The following is a 23,718-nucleotide window of genomic DNA, read 5'->3' on the forward strand; positions in this document are numbered from 1 at the left end:
TGTGTGTGTGCACGCACGAGCGCAGTGTCACGACTCACAGGCCTCAACATTTCCACTCTGATGGAAAACATACTTATGCAATCTGCGCAAAATGCACTTGTCCTTGGTAAAACTTTTGCAGATCCTGGATATTCTGAACATTCCTCTATGACACAGTGTCCTGGGAGCGCAGCTGTCTGCAGGTTTCCTCGCTCCAGGTGAAATTCCCTCTGCTCCGAGGGCCCCAAAGGAATTGGCGGCCAGTAGATGGAAAGCGACCCGAGCCCTTGTTTATGTCAGATGCTTCGCTGCGACATCCCAACGTGGTAATAGTCGCACAAAAGCCTTTCGGAAGGATCATTTATAGAGAGGAAAATTGCGGCTGGAACCAACCCGTGCCAGTCCATCTTATCTCATAGTACCAATATTATTCATTTGTGCGGCGCAAATGTCCTTTCTGGCCGTAACGCATGGATTCATTGTGGCGCCGAGCGAATCGGATAAGGTGGAGTTCGAGCGCCAGTAAACTGGATCAACATCCAAAACCAGCAACCCTATGCGTGACCAATGGAAACAATGGTGTCATGTTTATGGATTTTCTCAGTTAGTGGCACACACTTCTGGTCTGCACAGCACGAGAGACCAACGCCACTAACGCTTGTTTTGCAAATTAAGAGAATTTGTGTAGTTCAGTGCAATTAGTGGAAAAGCTGTTAACAACGTTAATACAGTCGACTATACGGGCGTGTCTTGCTGTCTCCTGTCTTCTCTCCATTTCTATTTATTTCCTTTTTTTGGACATAAAAACCGGTATACTGCTATAACAAAGGAATTTCCCCGATGGGGATCCACAAAGTTTATCTTATTCATATTGCGTGATATAATGTAAATATTTTCTTTCCGCAGGGTTAGAACACAGGACATAACTGAATGAATCAACCTTTGTGATTTTCACACTTTGTTCTCTTCTCAACACTCACTCTTAGTTCTCTTTGAGGGAATTATTCTACGACAAGGAAGCAGTGTTGTTGTGACGCAGTGGAAGTGTGAACATTAAAGCTGAGCGCTGAGGAAATCTGAAATTTAGGAGCCGCATGTCGAACCCACGTTACAATACCATATAAATATTAACCAAACTTATTCTAAAAGTTCATTTCAATCCAAATGACTTGAATAAGTAGTTTGCACCTGTGAATGTCAGCGTGAAAGAATCATACAATATATACGGAACAAAATATTTTTAGCAATCGGGAGCACTTGGACAGACGCCCGCTCTATCAACTCAAGGCACGTGGACGACACTATGACTAAAATGAATCCTTGTTAGTTTCTGCCTTTTCTCAAAGCCAGATAGTCATTTTGCTTTGCTTTTTAAGTCTTCAATGGAGAAACAACGCGATCACTTGTGATCAGATCGTCAATTGTCCGGGAAAATAACGCAAGTCTGAAAGTGATGCAGCTTCTGAGTCATTCGGAAGCTGGAATAATATTTGATCGCTCCAAAAATCCAAAGACACCAAACCTCCAAGAACGACCAAAGGCAAATATCTATCTCTTCGGCTTTGGGGTTACGATCCCTCCGAGCCAGTCAGGTCATTCGTCTGGAGACTAATTCGTCAGACAGTCACGGCTTGTTGCCGCAGACTCGTTCGAATCTGTCAAACTCCTCTTCTCTCATCCCATCCAATTTACCTATTCGATACGCTGAGGCTCACCAAAACAATCCGCAATGACCTTTTGAAATGAAATAGCTTTTTTTATTTTCTTCCATTATTGAGAACCACCACCATAAAACTCGTGGATGTTATGTGAGGAGGATGATACATTTCACAGAGTTGGCAACTGAAGGTACCCATCGAGCAATAGCGCGGGAACCATCGCCGCTGTTTGACAGGTTTGGCCGGTTATTCAACATCTGAAGAAATCCTTTCTGAAAACGAATATGTTCTTATTCAACTAAAGCAAAACAAAAAAAAAAACAAAGATTTGGGCTTCTCAGCGTGAGAGCAGACAGCGTGAAGGTGTGGTGTCGTGCGGACATGGCAGATGCGCCACTGTGTTTTTTGTTTTATTTTTTCTTGCACGATTCTATTCACCCGGGATCAGGAAAGAGGATCAGGGATTAGTGAGCGTTTTTGAAGTGTGAATAATTCAGGTGTGTTGAAATATAGCTTGTATACACAATGTTACAAAATCCTTACCAACACACACATATGAGCAGTTTCTAACTTATTACATGGGCCTCCAGCTTGAAAGAAGTTTGGAAACAGTAGGTGGAGCCGCTTATGCGTATATTAAAAAAAAAAAATGCAGTTTTGTTTTAATAGCTTAGCTCGGAGGTAACGAATTATGACTTTAATTAGTTCATTAAACAGTCTCAAATTATGCTGTTTTCACACCTTGTGGTTTCGAAGCACTAGACTGCATCCATCGATCGACTCCGACCCGTGACTTCGACACTAACCGGGCCGTCTGAAGCACGCCGGGGGAGTTCAGAGTCTCAGCCGGGGAAACTTCGCCGCCGAGGGACACTTCGGCACGCAGATATCAGGAGCTGGAGATCAGACCACCGACCTGAAGGTACATCCACGCTACCAATTGAGCCACAGCGGAGTTGGCTCGCTACTGGTGACCAAGAGACAAAACAGTGAAAATGTAGTCATAAAGAAAAGATAAGTTGCTTTTTTTGTCACTGTTAGGGGAAAAAAAAAAAAGTCTGAACAGTCTTCAGAGTTGAGTTTCGGCACCGTAACGCACCCATCTTGACTCAGGACTTGGGTTTGATTGTCTCAGACTTGGACCAACCTCTCCTGGCTTTAGCTGTAAATGCTGCTTGTTGCCTGGTGAGCAAACGCGGGGCAGTGAACCAGCGTAAACTTTGAAGTTCACCATTCTTTTGGGCTCGCTTGACACATCCGTTGTGAACGCAAACTTCTGAGTGGTCACTTAGAAGAAAAACAAGAGCGAAGCCCCATGAGGTCCGAGGATGACCGGAGGAGTATTCAGCGTAAAAGCATAAACCACCGGGTACCTTTTCATGTTGGTCCACTTTTACAAGGACCGTAAACCTTTAGATCACTGCTGTGTCTGCTGTTAGATCTGCAAACGCAACCTCAGCATCATCATAAAATATACAGTTTTATAATTCTATAGCGATTAGCGGCCCCCGGTCTTATGTCTGCGCTTGTTTCTTGGAAATAGACGCATCCTAAACGGCCGGGTCAGTCTGTTCATGGAGCAATGAACTTGGGCGTACGTGCGCAGCTCTTGGCCAGCGAGTGCCTCCAGTGACTGGGTCGCGGCTTTCAGTCTCCTCACTGTAAAAAAAAAAAAAAAAAAAAAAAAGCTTTTCTCTCAGTTATGTGCATGTGGAAGCAATCTTAAAGACTGATAATCCCCCCCAAACACACACACACACCCTGTGGGTCTATACAGAAGCCCCATTTCCCCGTACAACACGTTCCAGTCAGCGCCGTCACTATAAAGCTCCGGCTGTTCTGGCACTGCCTCGCTCCATGTCACCAAATAAAAGAACTGACAAACTGTGGTAGTAAACAATTTTGTTTATGGCAGAAGCTCTGTAAACCCAGCAGCATCTCCTAGAAGAGCCCGATTAATCATCCGCCGCAAACAATGCAGAGGACAGATAAAGACCGAGTTGACGATATGGTTCTTGGAAACAGAGAGGGATGAATATAGTTTGCAAAGTTAAAAAGGAGAGCAAATGCGTAATTTTTAAGATTTTATTAAAATACAATGTGGAGTTTACCATTGGGAGTTACCATCACAAACATGATTGTTTCTAATAAAAAAAAAAGTAAACAAAACAAAAATAAAGCTTAAGAGCCTAGTTACAGGAGTTTTTTTTTTTTCCATTTTTGTTTTTTTTTTTTTTGTTTTTGCAGTCTGGTGAAAGAAAAAAAAAAAAACAAGTTAACAAATGAGTGAGTGGGTGGGGGAGGAGAAAAAAAAAAAACACGTTCACATGTTGTAAAAATACATTTCCCAATTTTAACATTACACACAATCACGTTCAAACATTCATTCATTCACTCCTCGTTAGATGATTAGATGTCAGTGCCAAAAAAGAAAAAGTAACACAGAAAATAAAAAGTTCAGACCTGTGCACGAAGGGGGTGGGCGAAGGTATATCGGCTTCTAAAACATAGGAGGTTGATCTACATTCTGAGGGAGGAAAACTCGGGACACTGCTGGAGGATATGTGTGCATTTGAACCCTGAGAGAGAAAAAGTGACCGATTCTCATCGTGTATTTTTTTTTTTTCTTTGTCTGACATACAACACCACAGTCTGTGGTGCCCCGCCCGTTTACGGCCTCGCCGGAGCTCTCGCAGCACCGTGGAGAGCCCCGACGCGGAGGTGGCGGTAATGGTGGCGGCGATGGCCGGGGCATTCTCACACCCGAGAGTGAAACGTCAGCTGTGGCTTTGTGAGCGTACACACAATGTGCTTGTCTATTAGCTTATGCACATGCACGCTCTCCGGGCTGACTTCGACTTTTTAAAAACTACAAAATGTCCCCCCCCCCATGTGCAGGAAGTGGATCGATGCATTTGAGTCATAAAAACAATTTGCCTACACGAGACTGAATGTGGTTTTATCGCTGAAAAGTAAGCGCAAGGTGCAGTAGATTTAGGCCTGTGTGAGGAGCTTTTTGCCGAGTGTGTCTCCGGACTTCACCTGCTGTGGTCAACTGGATTAAGGCAGAGAGTGGTTCCATGGCGACTTTCTAGAATAGCTACAGGGAGAAAACAAGTAAGGCCCAGAGGACGTCGACCGGGAATGACAGTTGGGATGAGAAGTAGAATAAAAAGGGGGGCGGGGGGGGGGCTGTTTTATCTGAAATGTTTAGTACAACATGTAGAACACAGACAGCTTACTCATAAAAAAGAAATCAGAATGGGTTCGCATTACACATAGCACTGCTGAACTGAATATACATAATCATCAGGAACAGCAAATTTCAAGGTAACTATTATGCTCATAATCCAAACTATGGGGATTATTATTAAAAATATATACTCATCACATGACAAGGGACCCTAACATTTCGGGACACAGACATGCTCCATGTCACTCATAGACTCTGAGGGGGAAACTGTACATCACTGGAAACTGACCACGACTAAATGGCAACTTGGGCTGAAAACACTCCGGGTAGGAAAAGGCCTGGGGGGAAAGGAGGGAAATAGCAAGGTGACAATTTTTCAAAGCCAATAAATTTTCCCCTAAAATTACCTCACATGCACTACAAATAGAGCAGCTTGACAATAAATGGAGGTGGGACTGGAGAAAAAAAGAGAGGGGGGGGGGGGAGCATGTTCTACTACTATTGTCCTAATGAAAGAATCAAAAATCTAGCAGGCCACAACATCCAACTTTTTGTTCTGTATTTATCATTAGCCAGTGAGATGGAGAACGAAACGCATCCGCTTCAGTCAAGTGATCTCAAATACGAGTGTTGCGCTGACTTTTTCACTGTGAGGAAAATTTAAAAAAAAAAAAGGCAAAGAGATAAGCATTGGTTTTTGAAGCCTGAGTATTCAGCAATCTAGAGAATCTACAAAGGTTTTGTCAATTTATTTCATGGGGCAAAGTTTTGCTTGTTTTTTTCTTTTTGGAAATTTTATCAACACAGCTACAATTTCACAACCTTTCTGGTAAAGAATAGCAAAGACATATCTAGAAAATCTGTACAAAAAAATAAAAGGGTATGCACGGTACATTCAATATCTGTTACTGAGGTACTAGAAAGGTGTTCCCTTAACACCAGGGCAACAGCGTTAAAAGAGTTATTCCTAGGGACTATTCCTTTGGAAAGACCACAGCTTGTTATCACAACAGGGTGAGAGATCGTACAGACAGGCGCACGCACACACAAAAACCCAAACACGCGTACACACACACACACACACACACACACACACACACCACTGTCATTAACAGAGCCAGCATGCAGGAATACTGCCCCCATACTGTGTCTCCTCTTTCTTTCTTTTAAAGGAAATAGTAGATGCAAACTGCTTCATGAGCACATGTGTAGGGTGGAACATGACAGTGGAAGAGAAGTGAGAGGTGAGTTGGTGGGTGGTGGGCTGTGTGGTGAGAGATCTTAAATAAGGCTGGGTTAATCCCCTGTCACCCATCCAGTTGTCTGAATGGCTGCAGTGTGTGATCACTTTCTTCACTAAAGCTAAAATGTAACTGTCCGTCTGCTTGAATGTCACTCTTATTCAGACAGCGCCCTCTGCTGGCGGGGTCCCGGACATGCTGCGGGTTTTGCGGTTAAGAAAAGCTGCTGTGTTTGATTCCGTGTTGGCACCGTGTGTCGAGACCTCACAAAAACATTGCGGCTGCTGGCATGAGACAGAAATTCATGCCTAGGTGCTCTCAAATGTTACACTCTAAGCTATTATCTCATGACAGAACAATTCATGAGGGATAGTTGTCACTTCGACTAGATGGTCACAGCAATACGAGGTGGCATGAAGTCGCGTGTCGATCCGTCAAATAGGACATTGTTCGGAAAGATTGAGAGTTTTACGTATTAGCTGAATTCGGGGAAAACGGGACAAACGAAAAAACAAACAACCAAAACAAACACACTGACATTATTGTAAATCCCACTGCTGAGCAAGCGGACAACAGTATCAGGGAGACTAGGGGGTAAAAATGTTCGCAATTCTGTCGGGTTCACTTTAGTACACATTACTCTCCATCACAAGAAAGGTAGTGACAGAGAGAAAAAAAAAAAAGAGAAGAACAAGAGCAGTAACATAAGCCATGAAAGAAAAAAAAAAGAGGGGGGGGGGGGGCAAAAGAGGACTTTCACCTTTCTGCCTCTACTGGTCGAGTCAGTGGAGGATGCAGCAGACTGTAAAGCCTTAAGTCAGAAAATGTTTTTATAAAAACAAACATTAACACCTAGAACCACAACAGATCAGCTTTCCATTAAATCAACAGCCAACTAATGAAAAATATCAATCCAATCATTGAAATCCTTGAGAGCAGTTATTGCTGACATTGGGGAGTGAAAAGGAGAGGGGGGTGGATGAAATGAGGGCAAGGAGGGCGGGTGGGAGGATGGATGGGTATCCTGGGCTGGTTATGTAATCTGAAAAACAAGACTGTGTCGATCCACATCGGGTCAAACGGGTGGTGCTGATGTACTTGAGGCTCGGGTTCTGTCTGATGCAGGGAAGATGGGGGGGGTGGGTGGGATGGCGGGTTGGTTGTCGGGCGGGTGGGCTTAGGGGTTGGTTTCCAGAGGTGACGGAATGTGCTGTCGACAGCGGGGGAGGGCCGGGCGGGGCTATTGGTCGGATGGGATGTCTCTGTCGGCTTCGGCCTTGGTGGGCTGCCCCGGGGAGGGAGCGTGTGGTGGGTGGGAGACCGGCGCGATGCCATGAGCCAGGGCTCCTGAAACCAGGCTTTCCACACCTGCACCAGCTCCCGGGAGACCCCCTGCTGCCACATTAATCAGACCAGGAGGAAATCTGGAAAACAGTGAGGAAAATTAAAAAATGTAAAATATATGGCGTTGTTCCTGGGGCTCGAACTGTTCTCCACGTCAACGCATGGCTTGACTCACTTAAACACAAAACTAGAAATGAAAGCACACAAAAGGGATAATGGCCCGGACAAATGGCATATCATCATTAAAAAGATGAAAACTGAAGCGCCTTTTTATGCAATTAGCACTGACATATCTCTGCCTCCAGAAGCTACTGCTTCATTTTCAACATTATCAGGTCAGTTGGAGGGGGGAAAAACAGACTAGAGCTGAAGGCATCTGTCTTTCAATTTAGCAGATTGATGGCGTAAACATGTGTTGTAAAACATCTTATATGTGCAGGTGAGTCAGTCCATACATGCCGACCTTGAGCAAAGTGCTATTCAAAATTTTTTCCATTTTGTGTCAACTCCGCTTCACAAATCATGTTCAAAGTATCTAGTTGGTGCTAGAAGTCACAGCGACATTGTAATGCAATACCGGAGCTGACCAAGTAGAAAAGGGCTGGCGCTGTACAAAATCAAGCACTTTTTAGCCCTGACACAAGAGTTATTTTCTTATTCATGAACAGCCAGAGTATCTGTGATTCTTATTGATAAAAGGAAATCAATCTATGCAAACATTGCTCCTTCTTCGTTAGCCGTGGCAGTAAAATGCCTAAGGTGACTGGATTGTCAATACTCAAACTCTAAGGCCTGGTGCTTCCAAATGGAATTTTGTTTTGCACGATATGGCTATTACACCAAGGAGCATTTTCAACCCTTCCAACCAATACATATATGTATAAATTTAGATCTGACTCCCTCTCTGGATAGATTCTGGAGTGTGGCCGTGGGAATTTTTTCCTTGCGTTCAGAAAATCCTTTGTGAGACTGGGCACAGATGATAGAGGAGAAGTCTGGGATTGCAATCTCCGGTCCAGCCAAAAGGTGCTGGATGGGGTTGAGGTCAGGGCTCTGTGTGGTCAAGTTATTCCACATCAAGCTCACCCAACCATGTCTTACTGGACTTTGCTTCATGGACTGGGCAGAAAAAAGGGCCACCCAAAATGGTCCCATAAATTCGGTAATGTAGAACTGTCCAAAAATGTCGAGGTAAATGACACTGGAATCAGGACAACATCTTTAAATGATCACCACTCCATAAAAAAGCCAACGGCACAAAGCAGTCAGGCAGGTAAATGTTCTCCTGGCATCTGCCAAGTCCGGAACCGTCAGACGGCATGATTCATTTGTCAACAGCATTGCTCAGGAGTCCAGTGGTAACATGCTGCACAACTATTGTCATCGGTGATGTAAGGTGTACATGCAGCTGCCTGCCAGGGGAAAATCCACTCCGTGAAGTTTCTGGCACAGTTTTGGTGCTGACACGACTGCCAGAGTAAGTATCACATTAGTTAATGAGCGTTGAACGGAATGCTTCGGCACGCGATGACTTCCATTTGCAAATTCGGTGATTAGCCGCTTTCTGGCCAGATTGCTGTCATTCCTAAGTCCGTAAATTTTAAGAACATCACTTGCAATTGATTATGAACTGTAGAAGGGAAGGGACTTGATAAACCGATGTACAGCAAATGTTGCACCATATGACACAATCACAGTTGATTCTGAGTTCTTCAGAACTCATCCTTCCACAAATATTTGTCAATGTACATGACAAGGCTTGATCTTACCTGTGGCAAAGCGTCCGAATAAAAGCACCTGAATTTTTCAAGAGGTGGTTCCCAATACTGTCATTACAATTACAATATGCGTGTATCATAATTTTGGATTATAAGAAGTACCATTAACAATGTTTCGACCCTATATCTTCCCTCTTCTCACCTGTAAGTTGCTCCGTTTAATTCTGGATGAACAGTAGCTGCCTCCATGCTGGGCCACTGAGAGGCTGCCATCAGATACTCCTTGTTCACACAGTTCTTCAGACTGTCAGGGATACGCCCTTGGAGCACAATACATACATCATCAGTCAAATAAATCAATAAATAAACAAGTATTTACATAAATAAATACAAATGGCAGCTTATTTTTCTCTTCCCAATTTTTTTTTTTTTAATGAATAAAATGTTACACCGTTTAGGAAACAGCAATATATTGACATCTGAGTGTTTGTTGAAATTCAGTATAGAACTACAGTTTTTTTTTGTTATTTTAATGGTGCATATCTATTTTTCGCATTGATGCTTCTAAAAACGGCTTAAATTCATTCAAGTTGTAACCCAAAGCAACACGCTTCTGAGACAAATAAGTGAGGGAAGCATTCATCGGATCTTGTATTTCAATATGATCTTAAAATGTCTAAAAACATTAATCGCTTGCATAGTACTTGAGGGGAAATGCTTTCTTTATATATTGGTATAATTGTTGGTGTGCAAATGGTTTCTTGGAGGATATCCTAGGTAATGACAATATAATTGGGTTCTTTTTGATTCATCTCGCAATCTGGATGTGCGACCCTTATTATTTATGTTGTACACGACCACAGCTAAAGAAAAGAGATACATGGACATTGCGCATATGAAACTGATGATGCCACAAGTACTGCATGAGAACTGATTAGCCCATTTTAAGTCTAAAAGTCACAAACTGCCGAGCTGCACTTTAGTTTAATTCCATAGTTTAATTCTTCCACAGTGTTTGAGACAAGCCATGACACTAAAAAGTCCATCTACTGCCAGTTAGGAAATGCAAAGACGAGGAGAGCGGGACTTCCGTTATTGCAAAGCTTTTCCGACAAAGATCATTTAAACGTACACTTAAGAACTATTACCTCCACTATCTGTCCTGGTCCACAAGTGCCTGTCTTTTCTATCACTGACAACTTGCTTAGATGTTCAGCTGATACATAGAGAAGGAAAGTATGTCCCTATCAGACAATCAGTATTATCATTTCCTGCCACACAATTTTATAATCCTTTTCCTTGGAGGACATCACTCAACTGTTGAATAAAATGCCTCACATTTTTTAACTCCTATTATTATTTGCACATACAGACTTAGTGTGCCTCTCTGAATGGGCAATATCCTGAGATGTTTTTTAAACCAGCTTCAACCAAGCCATTGCAAACAACACAAGATCAGACATTTGCAGTTTACATAAGAAAGACAATAAAACAGTTGTCTCAAGAAAATTAAATCTGCAAACGTGCAATCATATTTCAGCCAATTCAGGGACCATTCTAAATTAAATAATTATGATACTTAAGTCTATATTGAATCCTGTCTTGATCACAGTCATCCCATTTTTACCTTTCTGAATCAATCTTCCTAAAATTGTTTCCTAACTGTGCGCTAGCTTGTCTCTTGCGTGAATAAGAAGTTACGAAAGATAAGGCCAACATTTGTTCGGGGGCTTTATGTTAACATTTGAATCTGAATAGAAGCAATTAACTTTCGCTGAACCCTTTAGTGAACCTCTTCTTGATTCTTTAAGTAACAGTTAACTAAACATTCAGGTAGCAGACCAATTTTCAGGCAGCCCCCGCAGGAGTCAAAACTTTACCCATCAAACATTCTTATGTACATACTGTAATTTTGTGATTTTTGCAAATAGCACCTGCTTATTCTCAATCTTGGCAGCTATTCGGGATGGCCAGATTTACTTACCAGTGATGGCACGGCGAACTTCCCTAGCTGCTTCTTCACGTGCCTCCACTGAGGCCTGCTCACTGTACCAAGATGTGTGAGGAGTACAGATGAGGTTTGGGGCATCCTTGAGGGGGCCTGTTGAAAAACTGTTGGGGAAAAGACAGGTTTTCTAGCGAGGATCTGTATATCATGCTCATTTCTCTGGGTGTATGAACTATGCGACTATTACCTGAAGGGTTCTGTCTCGTGGACATCGAGGGCAGCTCCTCGTATCCGGCCTTCTTTCAGGGCCTGGGCCAATGCTTTCTCATCAACCAGACCACCTCTTGATGTGTTCACCAAGAAGGCTCCCTGACGCATCTGTTTTGCAGAGTTTGCAAATACATAATTTAGATAGATGATCCAACAGAGAGCAATAAATTTTAATAGGGAGGAAAAATATTCTTCTTATCCTTATTCATACACTACGGGGCTCTTCAGCAGTATAGGATGGTTTAGCTAAAAAGTATCTTCCTGTAAAGCGTCATCATTTTCATCTATCCGACTTTGTAAACCTTACTTCAAAGACGCATTTTCTTACAAATCAAAGAAGCCTGCTAAACTATCTTCTGATGTGGTAATGAACACGAGCCAAACTTGGTTGCTGCGTATTCTGAATGTGGCCTGGGTACCTGTTTGATGGTGAAGTCATTAATGAGGTGGTGGTTGTGCTCGTTGAGGCTGCAGTGCAGGGATACACAGTCAGAATGGATAAGCAGGTCCTGCAGAGTGGCCATGCGCTGCAGACCCAGGGAACGCTCCACGCCATCAGGCAAATAGGGATCATAGAAGATCACGCCAAAACCAAAGGCCTTTGCACGCAGAGCCACCGCTTGGCCAACACGCCCTGGAGCATTCACAGCCAACAGAAGAGTTTTTAGTCCAGTGCCATCATTTATCCAATCATGATCTTAAAGCTGGGACTACTTTGTTTCTTGAAAGCAGAGCAAAATCAAAACGTCTCAAGAACAAAATAGAAATACAATCTCACGGCAAAGTTGAGTTATGTCTTTATGATGCCTTTTGATAAATTGTGTCATATTTCATTCAAGCATATTAACCTACCTAGACCTATAATGCCCAGAGTTTCACCGCGAATGCGAGCAGCACCACCAGCTACCTCCCTGATCTGCTCCACACTGGAGGCACGGGTGCCCTCCCTGAGGGCCTGGTGCATCCAGGTGACTCGCCTATACAGGTTGAGGATCAGACATAGTGAAGTATCGGCTGTCTCCTCCACCGATGATGCTGGTACGTTACACACAGCAATGCCTGGAAAAAGCGGATAAACAAACAGGAGGGAAAGTCAATCAATTTGTGTGTCATCTAAAAGTCAATTGTATCTGCTCTCAGTGAATTAGAGACTATTCAAAACAACTGCTTGACGACAAAGCACCGCATCCCTCCTTGTGACTGAGCCTTTTTTTTTTGTATTGATGGTAGTGGGTGTGGGTATGTGTGCGGTGAGGCACAGCCAACTGTCACAGTCACATCCATCAAACACCTCTTCCTGCTTTTCACAAAGCCCAAGAACCCTGTCACATTGCAGACAAATTGCCATTGAGTTTGCACATACATTTTACATGCTATTTATTAACAGAGGACTTTCTTCTCTTTGGCACTGATGAAAAATCCAACAGGTCTATAGCTGAATTCAACCTCAGACGTTGGCCAAACTTGATTTTTGGTTACACGGAGGGGAACATTTTATAAATGTAATTTAACAATTCAAGTCTTTTTTCCCTAACCCGAAAAACAGGTCTTGTAGACGAAAGGAATCTGAAGGGACACAAAACATTACCTCTGAATAATTTCAATTAATTACTTTGGAGGAATGGCCTGCATAATACTTACTGAGTTTCAATTGATTATTAGCATTTTTTTCCATTTGTTTACTCATTTGAAACATATTGGTTGAATGATTTTTTTATGGGGGTTAATATAATTGAATTATCTATGCAGCACACAGGGTGAAAGCCAATCCCTGTTGTCATTGGCAAGAGAAGCAGGGCCACCCACAATTGAGTCTCATTCAGAACTATGAATGCATGTTTTTAGAGGAAACTGGACACAATATTTAAAAGGCATATAATACATGCCTTCATTATGAAAAAAGAATAATCAATTTAAAATCTACTATCCAGTGTTTGTCTGATTTCTTGCTATAAGTTCAGTGACAAGAGTAGCTTTTGGGTGTTAATTTGTTCTCTTACCAAGCTCAGCAGCTGCTTTGACATCAACATTGTCAAAGCCAGAGCCAATCCTGACAATTACTCTTAGACCTTTAAATTTTTCCAGGTCATCTCTGGACAGGGTTATGGTGTGGTACAGCAGGGCGGCCACAGCTTCATTTAGCACCTGCAAAATACAGATACATTTTTAAATGTGAATTTTAAACCCCTTATTCAAGTATTAGACCTTTAAACACAAGTCATATCGTAAAGGCTGGACGAAATGAGTTGACAATAGAAGCCAAATTAGCTAAAGAAATTTGCCATCAATTTGGGCTTCGTATAATGTCTTTCGAAATACGTAGTTTGCCATACGGGGCAGATCTTAAATAAGGGAATACAGAAGGCAGTCTATCAGCAAAATGCTCAAAATATTTTCCACACTTTTGCTTACGTCACTTTAATGACTTAAGCATTGTGCGTTCATGGATGCATGCACATGCACGACTTCTTTACCTTCTCATGAATCTCTTGTGTGGACTGGGCGTCGCAGAAGGCCACTGTGGCCACATCTTTTAGGATAGGCATTTCCACAGTGCAATCACGCCCATCCAGGAGCGCTACAAGTGGCCGTGGGTGCATTGGCCCGTTCAGAATGGGGGGTCGGATACCTGAAGTTCAGAAAACAAACCAATTGAAAGTGTGCATTCAATAAAAGAGAACAATGAAAATTCTTTAAGAACAGAATAGCAGAACTTCATATTCTGAAATCACAGCCGCACAACATGAATGCCCACGAGTATTAAAAAAAAACTTTCTAAAGAAAGAGGGAAAACTGGACCTAAAAGATCAGTATGGTTGACAAAAATACAGACTAGTAGGTTTAATAGTTGCTTGTGATACAGGTTCATGGATGTAAAACCTCACCAAACAGGACAAGAAGAGGCGAGGAGTTGAAATGAGGTTGACTACAAAAACTGAAACTCATATCTGGTTGGTCATTACATTCATCCTGCTTTCAATTTAACCACAGAACAAAAGGTCATACGATTTCGAACATTCGTCATCTCCCCTTTTGTAAACCTCCTTGTAACATGACAAAAACCCTCTTAGTTGTCACTATTGGACTTAATAGTCTTTACTTCCCTGCACTATATCACCCATCAGGAAAGGCTTATTACCAAAGTTCCTAGACAATGGGAACTCAGACTCCTAATACGATGCCTGCACAATACTGAACAAACACATACACATAAAGCACTGAGAAGACCCCCACCCACAAAGACGAGTCAGGAGGACTGTAATTGGAGCCCCAGGGTCCAGATGAGCAGCTCTCCCTGCCAAGAAGAGACCTTCATCTCACTGTCGGTCCCAAGTGTTGCTGTATATCAATTTCCCTTCCTAGCTGACACAGACAATCTGCGGCCAAAAGGGCCTGACTGTGTGCAGAGCAGGATTCTGAGATATTTAGGCAGACTCTAAAATGATGCAACTGCAGACTCTGGCTCTAGGTCCTGAATACATGCATTTCATCTTCTCAGTACTTTCTCCATACCAAAATACACTATTTCTTCCTCAAGCCCCTGTCCTCACTGGACAATCTCAGTCTACTGTTAATCTCGTACGGACAAACTCGGAATTGTTTAGTCTTGTGCTTCCATTCTGTCCACTGTCCAGTCTAGTTTAGAGGACAAAGAGGTCAACACAAACCAAGACATACAACTGAGAGAGATTGATATCGCTACTTCAGCAAGGCTGACAAAAAATAATCACAGAAAAACTTAAGAAATGTTCTAAAATGTTTGTGATATTGATTTGAACTCAGTGCCTGCCCTTATTTCACATGGTATTTCTTACATGTTAAGGGAATATAGTCCACTGAATATACTCCGCCTCAGGTCAATGATCCCCTATTTCTTTTAATGATGAATGTATTATTGAGTTAACTGTAAAAAACGAGAGGCAGCACACTATTTTTCATTCCATATTAATTTCCTCGACTTCTAATATCTTCTACTCTACACCGAACTAAATGCGAATGGCTCCCTTTGACTATCATGTTTGTTTTGCTGGTAGTTTTATACGCCACGTGATTAAAACATTTTTTCCCAACGGTAGTTTGCTTGTCGGGATTCTATTTTGCTGTAATTAGTTGCACTATGAGAGTCACTTGTTGACCTTGATGTACTTTTCATGAGAGGGGTGCACTGTACTATCAATCCAGAAGCCCAATCAAGAGAGGCAGGGGGAATTGATATATATTTTATTCCTTATCTTGTTGTTTAATCACAATGGTTAATAGTTGGATACTTGTGCTTGCACAGTTGACAGCAGGCCATCCTTCACCATGTCCAATGGTGGGTTCAATGCTTAAGATATTGAGTTCAGACATGGGATTGAGAAATGCTTGGCTGATCTAATCACTTGTGAGCTACTTAAAGCACTTGTTTTCTCCTTGCTCTGAAGGATGCCCCCGGAGACCGCTTGTCACTAGATCTCACTTCTTGGCTCAGTATCCAAAAATACATTCACATTATTTCCATAAACATGGGCCTATTTTGTTGTTTTTAATTCAACCACAATGTTTTTATTTCTTGGGGTAAGAATAAATAAGACAGATATACTTCTCAAATCAAGAAAAAAATTCAACAAATTTACTTTTTTTCTGTCACTGATGTATATGTCTTGTTTTTGGTGATCTACCAGCCAAGTGATAGAAGTGAGAGGGATAAACGGTGCCTTTTGGTTGAGCTGGATGTAAGTTTAACTAGAGCGGCGAGCCCTTCGCCATCAATTCTTAAGTTCAATTGAAACACTAAATATAAACAGCAGCAAAGCGTGAGCAGCTTGGTAATAATGCTGATAGGCCACCATTGGTGAAGCAAATAGGAACATATTGCAGCTTAAATGGAGAGAATCAAGAAATTAAATGGCTATCAACGTGGCCCACTCCCACTTTATGTTTGCGCCTTCATAACGCTGTCCCGATGAAGTAAAGACTATCTCTGAGCAAGGTCTGTATTTCATGCTTGGGCTTAAGTGTTTTATAAAATGCATCTCAACGGCAGAAATAGAAGTTAGTGTTTGGCAAACAGCTAGTGAATACATTTTTGTGCACCACTACTCTTTACAATATCAACTTGAATTTCGCTCTGCTGGTCAGTGTCTCGGGGGGAGATGCCCAACTTGATGAACTGTGAAAATCATCAGGCCCACCAGAGAGCTTGTCTACACTGAATGAAATATTGGTTCCCAATAATTTCAACTGGTCTAACACGGGTACTTGAAGTGTCATTGGGCACATTAAAACAATCAAACCCTTGTTCTGAATCAATTTGGAACCCAAAGTAAGTCCTGTTAAAAATGAATAAACCACTATTTAGTATCTGGATGCATTCGTAGACCAGCCGAGGTTAATTCTTTAACAACTCTATTGTCCAAATCCAATCTGCAAGTTTCTGTTCCTCGAACTGACAGAGCAAGATTATCACCAGCACCAGGCAACATCCAAACTATGGTACGTGTGTCAAACATTTAGCTGTTTCCCTGAAGGGGAAATCTCCCTGGGATAGCTGTAAAATGAAGTGTGGGAGTTTATGTACTGCCACAGCAGAGAGGTAAAGACAAAGAGTAGCATAATAGAAACAGCATAGTTTTGTCAGAATTATATTGAAGAAAAAAAAAAGTTTGCTCCTTGCTAAAATGCTTCATCAAAATCAAAGCCTAACTTTTTATTAGCTTATCGTGGACCATGTTGGGGACACAAACACACATAGACTGGGGCTCAGTTATAAACTGAATATGAACGACGAGAGCATTGTGCTACAATAAACGGAAACGCCGACTGCCCGCAAAAGACTGGAAGATATTACACACCAGAGTAGAATATCTGTGCTGATCGATGAGCCAGACATGGAGGGAGGATGATATCAACTAATTAATTTTATGTTAGCAGGCATCTGTAATCTAGATAATAAAGCAAAGCAAATCTAGCAAACAGCAGAGTGCATTTTAAATTTGACAAGACAGATGTACCGGTAGGATAGATGTTAATGGTAGTGATTCAGTGATTACCATATATACCCAGGAATCCATTGTTATACTGTCAGACATATTATAACAACGCTAGCATGTCAGATGTAAAAACAAGCACTTTTAGTGAACACACGTTAATGAGAACAATTGCCCTGAGGGATTATGTTGCAGCCACTTTGACATTGCCAGGCGTAGTGCGCTCCCCTATGTTATGATGATAACTGTATACTCGGCGCCTACAAATGGCTTTGAAGGGAGCATGTTAAAATAGATGGTTCGATTGAATAAATAATGTAATAACGCATTAGATCTAGGAACTTGACCTGTCTACTGTATGCATGCAAGGAGTGGGGGGCAGGGAGGGGAGAGGAAGGGATGATGAGAGTATGGAGGCTGGGGGAGGGGTAGAGAAAATTGCAGGGTCTCAAAAGGGAGGTAGTGGGGGTTCATGGGGGGGTCTGAGTCATGACCTAAATTCTCCCATCTGGAAGACTCCCTCCTTCCTATTTTTCAGTGATTCCTCTATTTCTCAAGACACACACCTGACATACTTAAATTTGTAAAACTGAACAATGTTGCAGCATGGAAATTTTCAATTATACCAACAAAGGCTTTTATAAACTAATCAAAGATGTAATTTTTGCTATCCATGGCTGCATCAGACTAAACATCACAGTACTACCAGAAAATGCTTTTACGGCTTCTCTTTCCTGCCTTCTAGGCAGTCACTGGTTTTGACTAAACCCGCAAATGCAGCAGCATAGAAAGTCTTATTCCTGCTGCGTGACAGGTGTGTCGTAGTGTGGGGGAGTGTGTCCAACTGGAACATATACTTGGACAAGGGGCAAGAGGTAATGGTGAGACTGCAGAAGAGGGGAGGGAGTCAGTGACTGGGGGTGGAAAACAAATATTTGTGAACACCACCTCGAACATTTGAGATTTCCCAACACATTCAGACTTTGGCAAAAAAAGATGAAAAAAACATTCACTGTGGATCCATTAGAAAAATCCAAAGCGTAATCAGCAGCTCTACATTTATAAGTGTGACTAAAATTCATTGCAGATGGCTCAAGAATGCTAACAGGCTTATATTGAGACGCAGGAACACAAAGAGAGTCTTACTGTGTAGAAAAAAAACTGAAAGGAATTCATTACAAAGAGCCCCGCTGAAAATATGCACAAGAAATATCCAAGTAGGCATACATACAGCGTAATTTGGGTAAAAGACGCTGGCATAGTCGAGGCCTACGAAGTGCAAGCATGGTCGCACACAATACAATTCATTCAGTGATTCATTCATTCTCCCTCCCTTTCCCTTTCTTTCCCCACACTCCCTCCTCCTCTTCACGCTGCCTCTGGCTGCAGTTGGAGGAGCAAGAGGTGAGGGGGGAGGGGCAGCAAACGATGATAATGCAGCAAGAAAGTGTACTCCACCCAGACGTAGCGAGACACACAGCCATTCAGTTCCTCCTTCGCGGCTGCGACAACACCAATGTACTCTGAACATAAAAGGGAAACGGCGCATACATACCACACCACATCCAAAACCCCAGACGCCCCCCCCGTAGCAAAATTCAAACACACATTCCAAAATAGATAACACATGAGCACAGGGCCTAACCTTGCATTATGAAGTCTGTCAGCCTGTCTCCCTCTCCTCGCTCTTGCTCTATAGCTTTTTTTCTCCCCCTCTCTCTGTCAGCCTGCTCTTGGCTGGCTAGAACCCAGCTGTCATCCACGCCCAGCCCCTCCCCCACAGTCAGTCTCCAATCACAGACAGCTCCATTGAGGGCTAGCCAACCAGCACTAACCTCATTAGCATAGATGAGGCCGAGGGCGGTTTGAGCTGTTGTCGGTTTTTAAAGAGACAGCTGGCCTGTTTCCCCTGGCAGTGGCCACGACCCCTCACCTTGTCCTCTCCCACTCACCCGTCTCCAGAGACCCTTCCAGACTATTCCCTCCATTTTGGCGCTCGCCACTACGCCGGATCTCCCAACATCTACACACTATATCAAAACTCAAATGCGGCACTCTCACACAGGCACTGTGCTGGCACAAACACAATGGTGGATGTGCTTTTCTGGAGTAAAACCATTTTGTGAAAACTTAATTCACAGATTTATTATGCATGAACCTCAAAACATTTTACAAATGCCACCAAACACTCCTCCGTGCCTTCCAAAGTAGTGTCACAAAATATGTTATGGCTTGAATAGCCTGTCAAAGTGTTGTTGAGCAAAACACTGAACCCCTAACTGCTCCCCTGGCGCTGTTCCTTAGCTGCCTTCTGCTCAAGGTGCTCAAGGTGATGGGTTAAATGCAGTGGTCAAATTTCACAGATGTTGTTCTCTATGTATAACCGTATGTGACAATGAACGCTCTTCTTCTTCCTTCTTGAACATCAAGGAGGTGACATCCCACTATTCCAGTAAAATAGCAACGTAGACCTAATATTTCATACAATACAAGGAAAGGAAAGGAAACAAAACAACTTCCCAAATGGGAGTACAGATACAAACATGAAAGATTCTCATCTTATTTAAGATTTTCAACCGGCTAAATTTGAGTCAATAGCTAAAACGAACCCGTACATCGTTGTGTCCACATAATCAATAGCCTGAGGCTTCAACAAGCGATGTTCAACCACAACAAGAAGTGCACAACTTTGCATGACTTTGACCTATACTCAAGTACAACTGTAAGATTTCTACACAGCAGGAGATGTTTTAGCTGTCAGAATGAGGATCAGGGGACAGCACACAAATACAAAAAGTAGCCAAAAAAAAACCTAGACTAACATTGCTAATTGCTCACTAAAATTAAGTTGTTTAAGTGTTAGGAACCTAACATGTAACATAGTTGAACAGCAGATGGTTGGAGATAGTCCAATCTTTAAATTACCATGAAATACTCGAAACTATTAAGAGTTATTAAAAAGGTCTAACAGGAATAAACAAGGTTAATAACTTGCATATTTTACAACAATAGAAGGAAATAAGGCCCTGAAAGTTACAAGTTTCCCATTCAGTACCTCTACTGCGACCATTCCTCAGTCTAATATATCTTGCAGCAGTTACATAATGAACTAAAAATATATGAACATATCCTAGATCATAAAAACATTTTGCTGTGCGATTAGAGAGTATGAAACAATTCAAAATCAAAAGGAAGACTCCCACCTTTTGACTGGCGTCCTTTCTCATTCACATTTTCTCTATACAGGCACGTTGTGTTATAGCAATAGAACCAAAATAAGATATGTTCCTCTTGTGTCAGATAGACCTTCAATGGCAGTAAGACACTGACAACTCAGCATAAGAAGTGACCAGACAGCAAGGTCTCTTCCTGTGCACAGCACCAAAAGATGCCTTGTATATGCGTGAGAGCAAATGTGCATGTGTGTCACAGTGAGTGTATGCGCTAATTTCAGTTATTCAAAGGGAACAACTGAACTGCCCTGGCACTAAGCTTAACACTTGTCCTTAGTTGTAAAGCACCATGGTGAAGAGTTTATAAACAGATGCATTATTATTATTAACTTCATTATAAACCCAAAAGCAGGATCATCACGTCGTCACACTACAGCATTGGAAAAGATTGATCACATGATTCAATACACTTCAGCAGAGGTTGTTCCGTGCTGCTTTTGGCTAATCCATTGACTTTACTCACATTTGTGGATTTTGCCTTTACATTGTATAAATATCCACAATAGCATAATCTGGGCAAACATAACCAAGTCACAATTGCAGGATACCAAAAACTGTTTCCACATATAAAACTGCATCTATTTTACAAAACTATCACAAATGATAATTTCAAAAACGGTCGGAGTGAATGAGAATAGACAGTGACAGCAGCAGTTTGTCTGGGGAAGCAGCAAATGATTCCTTCAAAACTGGAAAACTTTTCTAATGCACCCTTGTGGCCAAAATTGCACATCGAACATGAAGTTTATGTCTGAAAGTGAGCAAATTTTCCTTGATCCCCTCTTTTTCACTTCATTAGTTATGATATCTTTGCCTCACAATACACCAAGTGACAGGAGTACCAGACAACAGACACCGCAATTCAAAAAGAGATGACAATAATTTGAACTCGCACATGCAAAACATGTTTCCAGGTTTCCTACCATGAAAGAATTTCAGGATCAAAGGATTAGACTTTCAAAAATCTCAGTGGACCAGTAAAACTGCATTTTGTGCATTTGTACTACTATGTTGAAATTCAAAGTGTGGTTTGGCTATGTTTCATATAACCAATCCTACACATTTATCATGACAATGGCAGCCTCTGGTGGAACAAGTCCACCTTGAGTATCAACCCCTTTTTGCATGTTGTATTTAGAAAATGATACATGTACTGATGATTTTGATGGAACTCCAATGCTATTTATATCGCAATGCTACGGTCATCTTGGAGGGTCTGTTTGAGTTAAGCTTAAAGCTGATTGATGAATCCTTTCAGGACACATACCTGCTCAACCCACATACTCCGAAGACTCATTTTACATTATATATATCATAAGCACAGCTATCAACATATGCCTTTTTATGTATTCTATGGAATCTCACCCTCGCAAATGCGGTCAAGTCTCTGTCGCTTGACCTGTTTGTGTTTGTCCATCAGAGCCATAGACCGAGCAGTCTGAACCTGGGACCGAGAAGAAGAGATCTGAGAGCCCCTCAGTATTGACCTGGAAATGGAGAAGTGGAACAATTGTAAAAGACAGTCATGATTTTGGAATACTCTAGTATTTTATTTTCATGTTCTCCATCACAATGTTTTGAAACAATTGGAAACAATTCAAATTCCACATCAAACTGGCTGCTGTAGCCTGAAGCCGTACTCACCCAGAGAGTGATTTTGTGCCAGTCAGATTGTCAACTTAGTTTCCACTATGAAAAATGGGCAAAATAACGATAGAGTTAGATAATAGCAACTTTTATCTTCGTATATTGAAAAATCAAACGGGGAGTTTTGCGCAACTTGCTAAATACAGTCTCTGATATGGGGCTGCTTTCTCAACTTGAGAAATACACAGGTATCACATTTAACTTTCGCAACACGGTATTCCAGCGTTACAACTGCAACCTGCGTTTCCACGTTTGCGGTCCTTTTGATGATACTTTTGTCTTCCAGAAGCACCGCAATCTAAACTTGTAACGGCTAAACATCAAACCAGCGTTCGCCAGTTTGCAATTTCAATCGACGCAAAAACCCCACAAAAGAAATGGACAGCATTAAGTGGACATGGGAAGAATTGGTTTATGGGGAAAAGACGCGATGTGAACGGAATCCCTGTTAGCAACAAAGTTACCGTTAACTACTAAGCTAACGCGCTAGCTAGTGCTTTTTCCAGGTGTCAAATAAATTCGGAGGAACATAAACGCAATGAAAGGCACTCGCCACCTTTCCGAAACGTTCAAATATTCAATTTACTCGCATCATATTTGGACGTGGTTCTCAACACAAAAAAAAACGTATTTGGTAGCCTACCAACGGTAAGCGAAGCTCACATTAACTTCTGAACAGCAATTCGAGCTACCGATTTCAAACACACCGCAACTAGCAGAGTGCTAGGGCTAACGATAGTTGACCCAAAACAAAAAGGATTCGGGGTTTGGAAGGCAAATATTTTATAGGATAATCAATCTCCTCTTCAAACATTTGATATGGTTGCATCTGATACTGGTCTGTTTGAACAAAGTTATCGAGAGTATCAGTGTTAATCATTTAACTTACATAACTACATGAGGCGTTTGCAGCATTGCTATCGCTAGCTAGGAAGCGCCGTAAACTAGCGTGCCGCTTGTGAGTAAGGGAGAAACTAGTGGAGGGGAGCCCGTTTGTCCGATTTGTTATCAGCGAGTGGCGCTACAATGTGAAATATCTGAACCACAAGCTAAAAAAATCATTAATTTCCCAGATAAATGTGCATCGCAAACATGACCGTACACGGGCGGCACTAATTTGTAAAATTCTGATCGAATCTTGCGAAAATTGTGAATTATTTACCCCGAATAAACTCTTTCGAGAGTGCTGAGACAGTATGCGTGCGTCGGTGGTGTTCCCTCTCTCCCGATCGCCATGCAATTAGACAAAAGAGGAAGTGGTATGATGGGGAGGCAGTCCGTGAAAAGCATCGGTGGACAAGGAGGAGCGCCCTCACCTTCCACGGCGGAACGGCTACCTTCTTCTCACATCCAAACATTTCTTGCTATACAGTAATGCCTGACCGGCTTTATGACAATTCAAACTTTTCCGATGCACTTTCCCGTCGCTCTCTTCAAGTTTGCCAAAAAAGACGCATGCACGTATCCTTCTTTATAATATATAGTCTGCGTGTCTGCGACAATTCACGTTTTCACATA

At 42.1% G+C, this 23,718-nt stretch overlaps 1 protein-coding gene across 2 annotated transcripts; it reads right to left on the reverse strand.

The window, feature by feature from the left end:
• Window positions 1-5,560: 5,560 nt before the first annotated feature.
• On the reverse strand, window positions 5,561-23,444 carry ctbp1l (C-terminal binding protein 1-like). Of its 2 annotated transcripts, XM_086158442.1 has the most exons (11): window positions 23,363-23,444; window positions 22,198-22,242; window positions 21,919-22,040; window positions 13,826-13,980; window positions 13,352-13,496; window positions 12,204-12,410; window positions 11,771-11,985; window positions 11,329-11,459; window positions 11,118-11,245; window positions 9,336-9,453; window positions 5,561-7,495 (listed from the first exon to the last, which is right to left on the reverse strand). In XM_086158442.1, exons 3-11 carry the CDS (start codon window positions 21,977-21,979, stop codon window positions 7,312-7,314), a joined length of 1,344 nt encoding a protein of 447 aa, XP_086014568.1. In that variant the 5' UTR covers window positions 21,980-22,040; window positions 22,198-22,242; window positions 23,363-23,444; the 3' UTR covers window positions 5,561-7,311. The 2 variants fall into 2 exon arrangements, with proteins under 2 accessions (XP_086014568.1, XP_086014569.1); XM_086158443.1 differs by lacking the exons at window positions 21,919-22,040; window positions 22,198-22,242; window positions 23,363-23,444 and adding an exon at window positions 18,966-19,028.
• Window positions 23,445-23,718: the final 274 nt, after the last annotated feature.

The sequence above is a fragment of the Fistularia commersonii genome, chromosome 13, assembly GCF_037954325.1.
Source record: "Fistularia commersonii isolate RoL2024-O1a breed Wild chromosome 13, RoL_Fcom_v1.0, whole genome shotgun sequence".
NCBI classification, from domain to species: Eukaryota; Metazoa; Chordata; class Actinopteri; order Syngnathiformes; family Fistulariidae; genus Fistularia; species Fistularia commersonii.